The sequence below is a fragment of the Lycium barbarum genome, chromosome 8 (assembly GCF_019175385.1).
Source record: "Lycium barbarum isolate Lr01 chromosome 8, ASM1917538v2, whole genome shotgun sequence".
Lineage (NCBI taxonomy): Eukaryota > Viridiplantae > Streptophyta > Magnoliopsida > Solanales > Solanaceae > Lycium > Lycium barbarum.
This window is the reverse complement of record NC_083344.1, coordinates 116915791-116930300: the sequence shown is the minus strand read 5'-3', so window position 1 is coordinate 116930300 and position 14510 is coordinate 116915791. Positions and strand designations below refer to the sequence as shown.

The following is a 14510-nucleotide window of genomic DNA, read 5'->3' as shown; positions in this document are numbered from 1 at the left end:
AAAATAAAAAAATTGTCACAAGTGTAGGGGGCTGACAAGTTCGAAGAGCAAAAATGTTTAACGGCTACCAAACGGCCCCGTCGGTGATATATTCGTTATGTACAAAACTTTATTTGTTTTCTTAGTATTATTATGAAGATTTACTTTCCTGTATCATTCAACGGCCAACGTTAGCTCAATTGTCTCTCTCCAGGAAATTAAACTGACAGATTTATTGGGGTTCCAATGAGCTTATAATACAGGTTAGTTTGCTATTAACATTCTTGAAAGTCCGTTAAAAACTATCCGTTTTATTGATTTTCAGTTTGATTTTGTTAGACTTGTTTATAGTTTGGTTAATTTCAATCGGATTTTAGTTATTTCATTGATATGTTAATGATGGGATCGGGGTTTTTTTTTTTTTTTTTTTTCCAAGGGATATATTGTTTGAGTTTTACTTGGTTATAATTTTGATCTGAAAATCGAAATATGATATTTAGATTTAGTTATATCAATGGAATCATTAGGGCTTACATAGAGTTGGGATTTTTGTTTTCTTGTTACAGGTTAGAGAAATTCTGCTGCTCTGCTTATTAAGGGAAATTTTCAAAAATATACAGCCCAACATAAAATATTACGCCCCGTAGCCATATTTTCAGTTTATACAATATTATACCTGGGGGAAAGCATTATACATAATGTATCAACCTTGTATAAAAGGTGTTTATACACAAATATGAGCTAAACCGGGTAACAAATTCAAGATACGGGCTAAAGCGTGTAAATTATTTTCTCCCACTAGACATAGAGCGTAATTTTCCCTTTTTTTAATTGAATTTTGCTGTTGGATTGGTGATTTAAGGTTTTTATGTTATGTGAAGATGGATGAATTGAAAATAGAGGATTGCTGTACTGAGAATAAGCAATCTACGGCTGCTTCAGCTTCTTCGGTTTCTGAAAATAGTGGCAGTTTAACTGTAAAGTCATCAGAAGTATGCAGCCCGACACCTACATCGCCAGCTCATCGGTAATGTTTTTGGCCTCTCTATATATGATGACCTCATATTTGGCCTTGTATTTTTGGTTTTAAAAGTTGTGAATCTGAATATTGGGAGTATATTCATGCCAATTTTGATTTTGAGGTTCATCCGAAGTTTATATTTGGCTATTTGTGGACGACTTTCATAAGTATCATTCTTTGGTATTTAGCTGAAGTTTGGCTTTTTTTAAAGTGGAAACCCTTGTGCATGGGGTTGTATAATAGTTAATCTGTTTCACACCTTAATTTAGGTCATTTTTGAAAAGGATTAGAATTTAGAACTACGTTATGGCATATGAAAATGATTCAACAGCTGAATAGCATTGCCTAAATGTCAAGATTTACTGTCATGAAGAATAGTAGTGGGAGTCGATAATGTGATGCAATTGTTCTCCTGTCATCCCCTTCATTCAGACACAAAGCTGATTTACAATCATGTGAAATATCATGTTTTTCTAGGATGTGATCGGGGTGTTTGAAGTTCATAGTGTTTCTGCTGCTAATGTTTTGATGTTAAATGGCAAGATACTAAGAAATGATTTATGCTTTTTTGGCGTTTTGTGAGTCTTGGTACCATCTAGACCACATGTAAATCAGGATATTTTTTAATGAGTTCAATTTTGCAGAAGAACCACTGGTCCAATTAGACGAGCAAAGGGTGGTTGGACTCCTGAGGAGGTAAGCAGTTTTCAATAGCCTAAAGCCCAAGCGTTCAGGTTATGTTGAGTTTCAGTTTCAAATTTTCAGTAGTGGATACTACTGAGTCGGTTAATAGAAAATAGTAGGAATTTGGAAAAGTTAGTTTCTGGTGGAACATTTTTTCTTCTGAATTTGTTTGTGCTTCTACAACATCATGGTATATTAGTATAAATGTGCTTTATTCCTTGAAGTCTTATTTATTATTGCTTGTATTTTACGTGATAAATTCAGCTTTCCGTCTTACTTTGAGGAATCATGTATTGATTAATTAAATCCCCAAATGCCACAGGATGATACTTTGAGAAGGGCTGTTGCAGCTTACAGGGGGAAGTGCTGGAAGAAAATAGGTATAATTTCCTCGGTTGTGCTTTTGGATGTTATTACAGATTGAACAATCTTTCAGTAGCTAGTATCTTCACAACCTATTACAGATTTTAAAAATCTTATGCTGCAAGACTTGTTAGACAGCAACCTTGGCAGATGCATGTCTTCTTTCCCTTTGCCCATTTCAAAAGTAACATTGTGGTCTAGTGGTCAATGAAGTGGGTGGGTGGGGGGAGGGTTGGGGGAGGAGAACTATGAGGTCTCAGGTTCAAATTTCAGCTCAGGCAGAAAATACTAGGTGATTTCTTCTCATCTGCCTAAGTCTTGGGTGGTAGAATTACCCGGTAGGCCGGTACCTATGCTGGAGGAAGCAGGCACAACGTGAAATAGTTGAGGTGTGTGCAAGCTGGCCCTGACACCACCATCATAAGAAAAGGAACAGTAAAATGTCCATGAATATAAATACTGCTTTGTGCCCCTAGGGCTTTGGTGGTTGGAGCGCAATATGTGAGTGTGGATTAGGAGCACCTCATGGACTAGAACCTTAGCACAAACAAAAGCCTGGTATTAACTGGAGAAGGGTAGATGAGTGGGTTCATTATCCACCAAGTTTCAAACCATGCACCACTGACCCTTGAGAATTTCTCGATCGTAAAAAAAAACAATAAATAAATACAGATGAAATGTGATTCAAATTCATACCGACACTCATCTTTGAAAGTTGATATTGCGGAACACCAGAGTTTCTAATACGATTACTATGGGACCTGATAAGTGATGTACAATAAGATGTTTCAAGAGGTATATAATATTGGATATAGTTTTTTTTATCATGTTTGTATCTTCTAGTCAGAAATATAGATTGAAGATGATATATATCATTACTCCTTTTTTTTTTTTTTTTTAAATTACTGTCCTCTGCAAGCTGGATCTTAGTCCAACTTCTTTGTGCTCTCCTCTTTTGATTGAATGCAATTTCTACAAATAAGAACGAGTAGGAAAATGATGCTATAGCAAGATAGGGAGAAGCAATTGACGATCACAGAGAGGGAGGTTGTAAGCTACTAAACGTACGGTAAAATCAATATCAGGTTGAATAGATAAAGGGATCTCTGACCACTTATTATCATATGACAATATAGGTTGAGCATAGAACACATAAGAGTCAATGTGCATGAGGTGTAAAAGTCAATCTCAAGTCCTCTTGAAAGGGTTTAGCTTAAGAGAGGTCGTTTGCTTTCTTTGCCTTCTCTTGAGATGCCTTCTTCCCAAAACCAACTAAGACTTCTTAATTGGTTAGTTGTAAATAAAACCGGCAAGAATTTAACATAAGGCAGACATTTGCTTTCTATGCTTTGCTTTGAGACATAATCATTCCAGAGAGTCAGAGACCAAAACAGACTTCTTTATTGGCTAACCGTAAATACTCCCATGGCTGGGCTTGCCTCGCTCTAGGTTGGCCTTTTTGTTTGACTTAGTAGTATTTTACTAGTGCACTAATGTATATGTTGCGGTTAGCTATGATATACTCAACTTTCTTCTTTAGTAGGTTCATTTACAATATCTGGTAGTGCTTTCTTGAAAATTTATCTCAAACCTGTTAAGTGGTCTATTTGTTCGTGTTTTAAATGCATCTTCAATATGTTCAAACATGTTAATTACTTATATGATGTGTTGAATTATGTGCGGTTTAAGTCTAGGCTAGCTTTGGGCCCTAGGGCTTTGGTCTAATGGTAACTGGTAAGAGCACAACTTGTGATGTGTGGGTTAGGCACATGTTATGGGTTCGAATCCTGCCACGGATAAAAGGTTAAATGAAGAAAGGTAGAGCGGCTCGTCATCCACCGAGAAACGTTGGTGTGTAAATGAAGAAAGGTAGAGCGGCTCATCATCCATCCAGTTTTGAACCGTGTGCCACAAGCCCTCATTGGTTTAACCGTTGTCAAAAAAAAAAAGTCTGGGCTGAGTTTGGCAGTTACTTCCACAATTTGACTTTTACTACAATCATCATGTGATCTCTATTTCGTTCTTCTCAACTTTCCTGTATTGTATTTCTAGTTTGGTAGACAAATAAAAATTTGACATTAGGTATACCAACAAAACACATTCGATGGAAAGTGTAAATTGCATACGTTGAGGATAAAGTCAGAGAAGGTCGCTTGAGATGCTTTTCCTTTATCCTATGTAGACCTCCTAACTATGTTTGTGCTTAGGTACGACATGACGTTATGATTGTTGAAGGTGTTAGAACAGAACAAGATAGATCTAAGTTACATGGAGAGAAGTTGTCTCAAAAGACCTTCAATCTTTTGAAATTATGCGGACTTAACTAAGAACAAACTCGAATGAAAGCAAAGGACTTATATACATAATATCAACTAGTTGGAATTAAGAATTGTTTGTTATTGGAACACCTGAGGTTTGTATGTTTTAGTTTGATTAGAGGTTTGTATGTCAGTTCAAGGATGAGTTTAAGATTTGGTATTGAGTATTGGAATGAAATGAGACCAAATACTGGAATAGATATTGAGGATTCTTGTAAACGACTCCAATTAGTTTGACATTGAGATATATTTGTTTGTTGATATTCCAGAGAATAGTATATATTTTTCTTTAACAATGGCGTCTGCCAAACTTGGTTCGATAGATGGTAAACTTATAAGGTTTACCGAAGAGCAGACACTCAACTTCTTTGAGCAGAGATGTTAGCTTAGCTGAACTTTTTGTGTGAGTCGTTCTTGATGAGGTTCATCTCAGCTGTCATTAGTTGTTAATCATTGGGCAACATATTGCATTCAGTTTTTGATTTAAGCTTGTTCTGTGATTAGAAAAAAAACTGGTTTTATTCAAACACTGATGCACATGCAGCTGAATTCTTTCCGGATAGATCTGAAGTGCAATGCCTGCATCGATGGCAAAAGGTTCTGAATCCAGAACTTGTAAAAGGACCTTGGATTCCAGAGGTTGGTTTTGCTTTTCTTCTATACTAATATGTAATTTCAGGCTGTGCTTGGACAATCTTGGTAATTTACGATGTCCTTCATTTGACTGGTGAGTTTGTTTATAGGAGGATGAAAAGATCATTGAACTGGTGGCTAAGTATGGGCCTACAAAATGGTCTGTCATAGCCAAATCATTGCCTGGTCGGATAGGGAAGCAATGTCGTGAGAGGTAAGATCAGATATGGTGGTCATACATTTGAAAATGTTATCTTTGTTGAATTTAACTGTTCCTTCCATATATTAACAGAGTTAATTCGTTGATTCATTGCCAACTTTCCCCATTGCTCTGGGACTAAGATACTGCATGTCAGTCGATTGTATATCAATATGACTACCTTGCTTATAGCTGATTCAACTTTTTCTGCGACCTTCATGATGAATTTTTCATTTTCTTTTTCAAAATGGGAGAGCCTACAAGATTTGATTACTTATTGCATTGGCTTAATAGTGATTTTTTTTAATTTCTCAGGTGGCACAATCATTTGAATCCAAATATTAAAAAAGATGCCTGGACATTGGAGGAGGAACTAGCACTTGTAAATGCTCATCGGATACATGGGAACAAGTGGGCTGAAATAGCTAAGGTCCTACATGGAAGGTAATCATTCAGCAAAGATATTGAACATCTCTTTAGGTGGGTCCAACACGTGTAGATGATCTACAGGAAGTAAGGGTTTCTTCATTCAATAGAATAAAGAGAGATGAAATCTATATGGCGTTGATTTTGAAGTTTTTCTGTTATGTGTTCTAAGAAGTCACCAGAAAAAAAAACTATAGGAAAAAGATCCTGAAAGATTTTGTAGATCTCCTGGAATTGTGTATAATGTAATCAGTTTTATGCTATCATGTCTTGTAGTGCGACTATGTGAGGCCTTTGTTTGGCAGATAATCTATAGGCCTAACGATAGCTGCCTGATTTCTAACTTCATGTTTGTTGATTGTCCAACTAAATAAGCTCATTATTCCCACGATAGCTATGCTTTTCACTCAATTGTGGTAGAGATAATAACGACTTTAGTAGTGAGTGGGTTACGAGCATATTTCTTATCTGTAGACATCACATTGATAGAGACAATATAATTGGAGTTTTAAATCATCTGATTTGTTTTTGTCTTACCTAGTGCTATCTGCTGGCAACTATTCACACTCAGAAGCTTGTATGTTTTGAACTATCAGAAAAAAGAATCTATAGGCCTAACGATAGGTGCCTGATTTCTAACTTCATGCTTGTTGATTCTCCAACTAAATAAGCTCATTATTCCCACGATAGCTATGCTTTTCACTCAATTGTAGTAGAGACTAGAGAAAAGATAATAACAACTTTAGTAGTGAGTGGCTTGCGTGCATATTTCTTATCTGTGGATATCACATGTATAGAGACAATATAATTAGAGTTTTAAATCATCTGATTTGTTTTTGTCTTACCTAGTGCTATTTGCTAGCAACTATATTGACACTCAAAAGCTTGTATATTTTGAACTATCAGAAAAAAGAATCACTCCGAAGCTAAAGCATTTTTTCAGCCACTGTGCCATATAAATGATGTAATAACCTAACAGAAGTACGCTCAAGTATACCGCATTAATGCATCATAATATGTGTGTCTCTTAAACTAAGTTTCTTTCTCATAACTGGACCAAATTTTATACAGGACTGATAATGCTATCAAGAACCATTGGAATAGCTCTTTGAAGAAGAAATTAGACTTCTATTTGGCTACTGGAAATCTTCCACCTGTTGGTGGAGATGGCCTTCAAAATGGTTGTAAGGACACCACCGGTACACTTTTAGCTGAAAAGGCTCTTGTTTGCTCACATAAAGGATCAGATTCAACTGAGCTTGCTTCATCGGGAACTACCGATGTATGTAAAATAGAAAACAGTAAGAATCATCAAGATGCCAAACTGCTGGTTGCAAATATCAATGCTTCCAATAGGGGTCCTCAAAATGAGTCTGCTGATTCCGAAGTTGTTAGATGGAAGGCACAGTCACCAGTAATAGATGCTATCCACGTTAAACCAATTACAGAAATCAGTTTTGAGGGATATGGAACGAATAGTGAAGCTGATCAATTTAAAGTCATCGAAACTCCATTTTCTTGTGAAATACCTACATGCGGTACATTGTATTACGAACCCCCACAGTTAGGAAGTTGTATTTCAATGGATTCAGATCATCTAAATAATCGATGGGCTCATTGTGAATCTGATTCCAGTCGAATTTTGTCACCTAGTTGTTTCTTTACTCCACCCAGTAGTCTGAAGGGAAGTAGTTTGTATGCACAAACCCCTGAATCCATACTGAAAACTGCTGCTAGAAGCTTCCCAAATACGCCTTCCATATTCAGGAAGAGGAAGTTGAGCTCCACGCCAGGTAATGAAATTGGGAATGCAGATGGAGATATGAGTAAGGATGAAGTGCGTGATGTTTGTGATGAGAAACAAACCAACAGTTCAGAAAAATATGGTATGAATAGAGGAAGTTCTTCAAGAAATCCTGTTTACAATGGCATTGGGCCATGCAATACCAAGGCTTTTAATGCCTCTCCTCCATATCAAGTAAGGTCTAAACGAAAATCCATCTTCAAGTCTGTGGAGAAACAGCTTAAGTTTGCATTCGACAATGAACAGCACAATACTAGTACCGGAATAAATGATTCAACTGTCAAAGAGATATCTCATGTAGCAGATTGTTTAAGTGCAACAAAAATGGGTATCACCTAGAACCCTATGGTAAGCGCCATCCTTTCTTTCTAAATTACAAAATATTGCACTCTCTAGTGGTTGAATCTGAAATTAATTCTGATTGATATATATTCAGAATTTCCTAATATAAATCCTTAGTAACATAATATTAGCTCAGTTACAGAGTATTCTAACAGCTTCTTTGTTATCTTTGTTATATGATTTCTGCTCAACATTAAGGTTTAGTTCAAACTTCAGAGAAAGAGTCCAGTTAACAGTGTGTCTAAGTAATTGTTGATTAGATACTTAAACTCTGCTCATGGATGATGCAACTTCTTTTCTGATCTAATAGGTGAAAAATCACATCTGCCAAATACTGACAATGTAACATATATTTATATTGCTGCTTCTGCTACACGAAGCACTAACTGTATTCTGATATGTGACAACACGGTTCACTGAAATGCTTTCGTTCAACCATTCATGTTAGCACTAGTATTACCATGTCATCAATTGTTTGTGACATGATTATTTTTGTGATATTTCTGAAAAATATTCATTTGTTGGTTTTTTTTTTTTGGGGGGGGGGGGGGGGGGGGGGGGGGGATTTGTAGATTTGTGGCTTTGAGCACTATTTGACTCTAATTGGATTACATCGTTACAAGTTTCATCGTTTCTGTTGTGCAGGATTACTGCTGGAATCAGTGTTTTAACCCTGGCCCCGCAGGTGGTTTTTTTTGTAAAACGTCATCAATTTCCAGAAGAATTGACCTTGCATATATTCATTTGTTTTAGGTTCGTTTAGATTTTTCTTCTACACCAATTATTTGTAGGTCCTTGGCCATTCATTATGCATAGATATTATAGCAGTGAGTACAATTAAACTTGAAGATAAGTTGCAATCTATTAGTATAGAAACTCCCTTAAATACATACGACATTAGAAAAGTTCTGTCGAAAATAGTTACTTGTTCAATATGATCAATTGTTTTGTTATGTAGTATCTTTGCAGTTAATACCAGTAATAAGGTAAAACTATCAAGTTTTCCGGACTCAAATGGTGGATCTTACATATGTTGCCGTCTCACTGGGTGGTTTTCATACATTTTGGAAATTTTATAGTACTTTTTATCTGCCAACTATGCAGTACCACTTAAGGACATTGGATAAATTCTGAAACTGTTGATAAGGACATTATATTTTTCCCAAATATAAGCATTGATGCTGTAAACAAGTTCATCTTCTGAAAAAGGAGGGGAAGAATACAACGTTCATATATTTTTCTTTTTGCTGAACGAAGGAGATATTATAACGGAAAGTAAAGTAGTTAGAAGGGTCCAAAGCTGGGATAGATCTTAACGTTCACACTTTTTCGCATCAAGAGATGCAACGTTTAAAACTTGCCAACTCTTTTTTTTTTTTATATGTTTTTTTTAATTTTTATTATCAGTCTCCTCCATCTCTATCACTAATGAATGGAAGCATATATATATATATATATATATATATATATATATATATATATATATATATATATATATATATATATATATATATATAATGCAGAATGTACATATCAGAGGAGTAATTATAGCTCCCTGAACCTACTTAGAATGAAACATCCTCCACTCTATGAGACAAGTAGAATTTCTAGTAAGCTCTCAAAAATATAGTATGGCTTTATGAGGTGCAAGCCTCATTTAGCCATTATACAACTCAAGGAACATCAAAATTATAAATTCTATACATGTTTTTCTCAACAGAAAGTCTTCCTCAAGCTCTGTCCATTTGTGTAGCACCCTTGGCCTATTTGGGAAGCCTGTTGAGCTCGTTTCAGTTGAGATCCCAATTAGCTAAGATGTGAGCAAACTTATTGCCCTCCCTAAAACAATGATTGATACTCCATTCTTCAATCTTTGCCAGTTAACATTAAATATCTTCAATGATCTCCCATAAGCTCCAAGGTGGATTATGTACATCCATAATCCATTCAGTAAGCATCATGGAGTCGCTTTCCATTTCTACCCTTCTGAATTGCCCAAGATCATTTCTGATAATTCCTCCTGCTCCACTAGGACCTGAATTTCCTTTTATGCATCCATCAGTATTAAGCTTCAAAAACCCAACCTGAGGAGCTGTCCATTTCATTGCTGTAACAGATGCATAAAATGCTGCTTTGTCCATCAATCTCAGGAAAATATCCCAGCAAATGTATGGTGGGATCTGAGAGATTTGTTTATGAATCACCATAATAAGATCTTGACAGACATAGTAAATGATCCTATTACAATGCATAGAAATATTATCAAAACTATATTTGCATCTTGCTTTCAAAGGTTCCATAGAATAATACTTGGCAGTTCTTGCAGACTTAAGCATGAATGAGATTTCTTCCTCTGCTCATCCACCAATTCACTATATGTTGTCTCATATTATTGGAAGGACAGATCCCAAACATTTCATTGAAATGAAAAAACCATACCCTCTTACTAATCACGCTTTCATAAAATAAGTGTTCTTGATCTTCTTGATGATGAATAAAACAACAAGAACACATAGAGGAAGGTTAATCCCAAGTTTTCTCATATTCAAGTCCACATGTATTTTCTGCTTAAGCAGTTTCCAGAGAAAGAAGGAGATTTTAATAGGAATGCCCTTGCTCGAAGTCATTTTGTTGATAAAAGTGGGGCTATGATGTTCCTAATACTGTTCCTAGTAGATTTACAAGAAAACTTTCCATCTGTAGTAGGAGTTCAAACAGGTTGTCCAACAAAATGGAACATTTTATTGTAATTCCATTGCTATGAATGACAGTACTAATAGGAAGCACTTTCCTGAGCATTGCCATATTCCACTTCCCATCTTTAATGTAATCAGAAACCTTACCTTTGATAGAAGTAGAAGCATTTCCAATGTTAGCAAGTCTCCCAATACCTGTCCAATCATCCCACTAGAAACTTGAATTTCCACTGTTAATCTTCCATTGTATTGGATGCTCCATTCTGTCTCTCATTTTCATCAGTCTTCTCCACCCATGTGATTCAGTATAGCTCCATTTTCTAGCAACATGATGAACCCTCCTTGAGTACTTGCTTCTCAAAAAATCAGACCATAGAGAAGTCTTGGTTCTAAATTGCCACCACAGTTTGGCCCCTAAGCTATCTGAAACATCTTGCAGGGATCTGATTCCTAGTCCTCCTTCTGATTTTCCTGCACAAAAGATAGTTAGATCATCAACATATGACAAAAGATTAATCCTAGGACCATCAGGCTGCATATAAAAGCCAATGAACCTAAAGTCATTATAAAGATTGTTAAAAGGGGAGGATAAGGCTTCATCAGCAATGATAAAAAGGGAAGGTGATAGCGGGTGACCCTGTTTCACCCCTCTCTCAGATTGAAAAAAACCCATGTCTTTCCCCATTTATCACCGCAGTGTACCATATGTTAGACAACAAGTTCCATATATTATGAATCCAATCTTCTCTTAACCCCATCTTCCTCATTACAATGCAAATAAATTTCCAAGACATTATGTCATAGGCCTTATTCATGTATATTTTGAACACAACATTGCCTCCCTTGTTGTTCGTCTTCATCCCATGAATTATTTCCTGAGCTAATAAACATTTTTACCATTAGCCCTGCCTTTAACAAAACCACTTCAGTTAGGAGAAATGATTTTAGGAATGATCTTGGCAAGTCTGTTATTCATGACCTTGGAGAAGGCTTGCCAACTCACTTTTAATTTCTTAGTTTATCCTTACTATAGGTTCTAAAGTACTTTTGGTCTATGTGAGAATTGAGAAGGCTTTTAATTTCCCCTTTAAATTTTAATATTTTACCAATTAAATCAACATTATCACATAAAATGAAAAGCATAATACATAAATATGCCCTCAAACTTGGCCTCAGCAGGTAAGTATGCCCTCCAATTTTGGGTGTGAACAAGTAGACACCTCAACTTGTCTCTACTTTTTCAGTTGAACACTTCAACTTACAAAATGATCATGTAGACACCTCCAAAATTATGTGTCATGTTAGTGCCATGTCAGCATTTGTGTTTACGTGTTCAACTTTATACAAGTTGAGGTGCCTACTTGTGCACAACCAAAGTTGGTGGGCGTACTTGCCAACTAAGGCCAAATTTGAGGATCTGTTTATGTATTATGCCAAAATGAAATGTAGGGAGTAATATCTCGTTTGCTCTCACCTCGAATCCTTCCCATTGGAGAAATTAATACTTCTAGGAAACGTTTAAATCTCTGTATTTTCGAGTTATCCATTTGTGTGCATCTCGAATAGTATCATTTTAGTTTTGATTCATAAATAAATGCCAAAGTAAATCTCCAATCTAGGACGCATACCCATATAGTTAGATAATATCACACTATAATGGCCAAATCTTTTTTGGAATCAGTTTTCTTGTTGTGTCATGTTATGTGTTGTCTATAACAATATTTCGGTATAGCAATCAAAAAATATTCAGACAAACAGTGTTATTATAGAGGGGCTTGTATAAGATACCATAGGAGGATTTATGATTTGAAGTTTATGAGTTTTGAATTCCAGCTCTTTTGAGTTATTGGATTCTAAATTGATAATTCATACATATTACATAAAACTTTAAGATAAATACATAGTATGAACCAAAGCAACGGGGTTCTATTGAATTTGTATCTTTCCACTCTACCTCCGCCACAGTAAGATCCTCATGTGTTGAATTGGTTTTCATTATTTGTTTGTCGACACATACTCCATCTCTTTCAATTTATATGAGATATTTTCTTTTTAAGTCTGTTTCAAAAAAAGATATACATTTTTATTTTTAGAAATAATTTTACTTTAAATTTTCTATTTGATTGTTAAAGTGATGATTTATAGCTACATAAATATTTATAACTCAAAATTTTTTTCTTTAAAATCTCGCGTCTAATCAAGATGAATCACATAAATTGACAGGGAGGGTACACAACGAAAACAAGAAATGGATGATGACTTGCAAATGCTACTAGTAGTTTTGAAATGATGCATTAGGCCAACTCATTCTTCAAATAGTTCAAAGAACAACAAACAACAAAACACAACAGTAGCCGTCTTAGCTCAGCTGGTAGAGCGCGTGGCTTTTAACCACGTGGTCGTGGGTTCGATTCCCACAGACGGCGTCCAATTACCTTTCTTTCCACAGAGAGAGTCTCCTAATGTTTTGGGCCGAAAACTTGTTTTAAAATTTATGGGCCAGGCCTCCGATTATATGATGAGTAGATACTGCTTTTGCTGGCTCTCTTTGACCTTATTTTTAAAAAATAATCACTTGTTATGAAATTGTAAAGTGGTTATTTATGAGTTTTATCCATTATATAACTGAATTAATTTCTTTCACTTATTATAGTGGTTTTCCTTATATTTACTTCATCAACTAGTGTGGATTAAAATGCAAGTTAAAATACAAGATTTAATTCTGAGGGGAAAGAACGTCGTTGTTCCCTGAAAATAAAATAATTACCCGCTCATACCCCTCTTATTTTCATGTCCCGAAATTATTTACCTGAAATGTCCCAAAATTTGTGAGACCAACATGATATGTACATATACTGAGATGGTATCATGTTCATTTATTAAAAAAAAACACTTTTCTCAGAAAAGACTCTGTGATACCGTCATTTTATATACATATACTGTGATGGTATCATGGAGGATTGCTTCAGTTCTTCAATAAAGCACTCATCAGTCCTCCGTGATACTATTGTGGTACATAAATATATTGAGACGAGGTCATCGAGGACTGCTTCAGTCCTTCTCTTAGTCCTCCATGATACCATCACTGTATATTTTATATACATATACTGTGATGGTATCATGGAGGATTGCTTCAGTCCTTCAATAAAGCACTCATCAGTCCTCCGTGATACTATCGTGGTACATAAATATATTGAGACGAGATCATCGAGGACTGCTTCAGTCCTTCTCTTAGTCCTCCATGATACCATCACTGTATATTTTTTATACATATACTGTGATGGTATCATGGAGGACTGCTTCAGTCCTTCAATAAAGCACTCATCAGACCTCCGTGATACTACCGTGGTACATAAATGTACTGAGACGATCCATCGAGGACTGCTTCAGTCCTTCTCTTAGTCCTCCATGATACCATCATGATATATAAATATACAGTGATGGTATTATGGAGGAAGAGTTTTGGGCGAGGGGTACTCAGGTAAATATTTTCGATCAGTTGGGTAAGAAGCGAAATTATTTTAGGAAGGGACATGAGCGGGTAAATATGTTACATTTTAGGAATATTTTATGGTGTTTTCCCTTTATTCAAAGCACACCTAACACTACATGTGAAGTAATTTTAGTACTTAATCCATAACCTTAAAGTAACAAGGCAATTGACCTTGGATATTATAAATTTTTTTGGTACTCTTACACAATTAATGTCAGATAAATAATTCTCTAATGCTTTCATGTAGCTGAAATCTGATATGTGTTTAAACGTGGATTAAAGTTTTTTTTTTTTTTTCATGGATAGGAAATTTAGAGTAGACCTTATGCAGAGATAGAGAGCACACCATGTTGATAAATGGGTCTGGAGCTCTCTATATGCATGAAGAGACAAAGCTCAACAAGTTAAAGGTATGTTTATGCACTCGATGGATTGGGTTGAGAAAGACGATGGAACCAAAATAACTTGATCGACTCAATTGAGAGAGAGGAAAAGGTGTCAAAACAAACACATTAAAATTTAATAATTAGTATATTTTAAAAAATATTGGAC

General features: G+C 35.6%; 1 protein-coding gene and 1 non-coding gene across 4 annotated transcripts; both read left to right on the top strand.

Moving 5' to 3' along the window:
• Positions 1-15: 15 nt before the first annotated feature.
• LOC132606853 (transcription factor MYB3R-3-like) lies at positions 16-8798 on the top strand. Of its 3 annotated transcripts, none has more exons than XM_060320509.1 (9): positions 16-242; positions 861-1006; positions 1645-1696; positions 2007-2064; positions 4910-5004; positions 5109-5212; positions 5513-5641; positions 6695-7775; positions 8415-8798. In XM_060320509.1, the coding sequence occupies exons 2-8, from the start codon at positions 861-863 to the stop codon at positions 7764-7766; spliced, it is 1656 nt and encodes a 551-aa protein (XP_060176492.1). In that variant the 5' UTR covers positions 16-242; the 3' UTR covers positions 7767-7775; positions 8415-8798. The 3 variants fall into 3 exon arrangements, with proteins under 3 accessions (XP_060176492.1, XP_060176493.1, XP_060176494.1); XM_060320510.1 differs by having other exon boundaries at positions 842-1006; XM_060320511.1 differs by lacking the exon at positions 16-242 and adding an exon at positions 310-759.
• Positions 8799-12818: 4020 nt separating this feature from the next.
• On the top strand, positions 12819-12891 carry TRNAK-UUU (transfer RNA lysine (anticodon UUU)). The gene has a single exon. It is a non-coding gene; the product is annotated as a tRNA-Lys (tRNA).
• The last annotated feature ends 1619 nt before the right edge of the window (positions 12892-14510 follow it).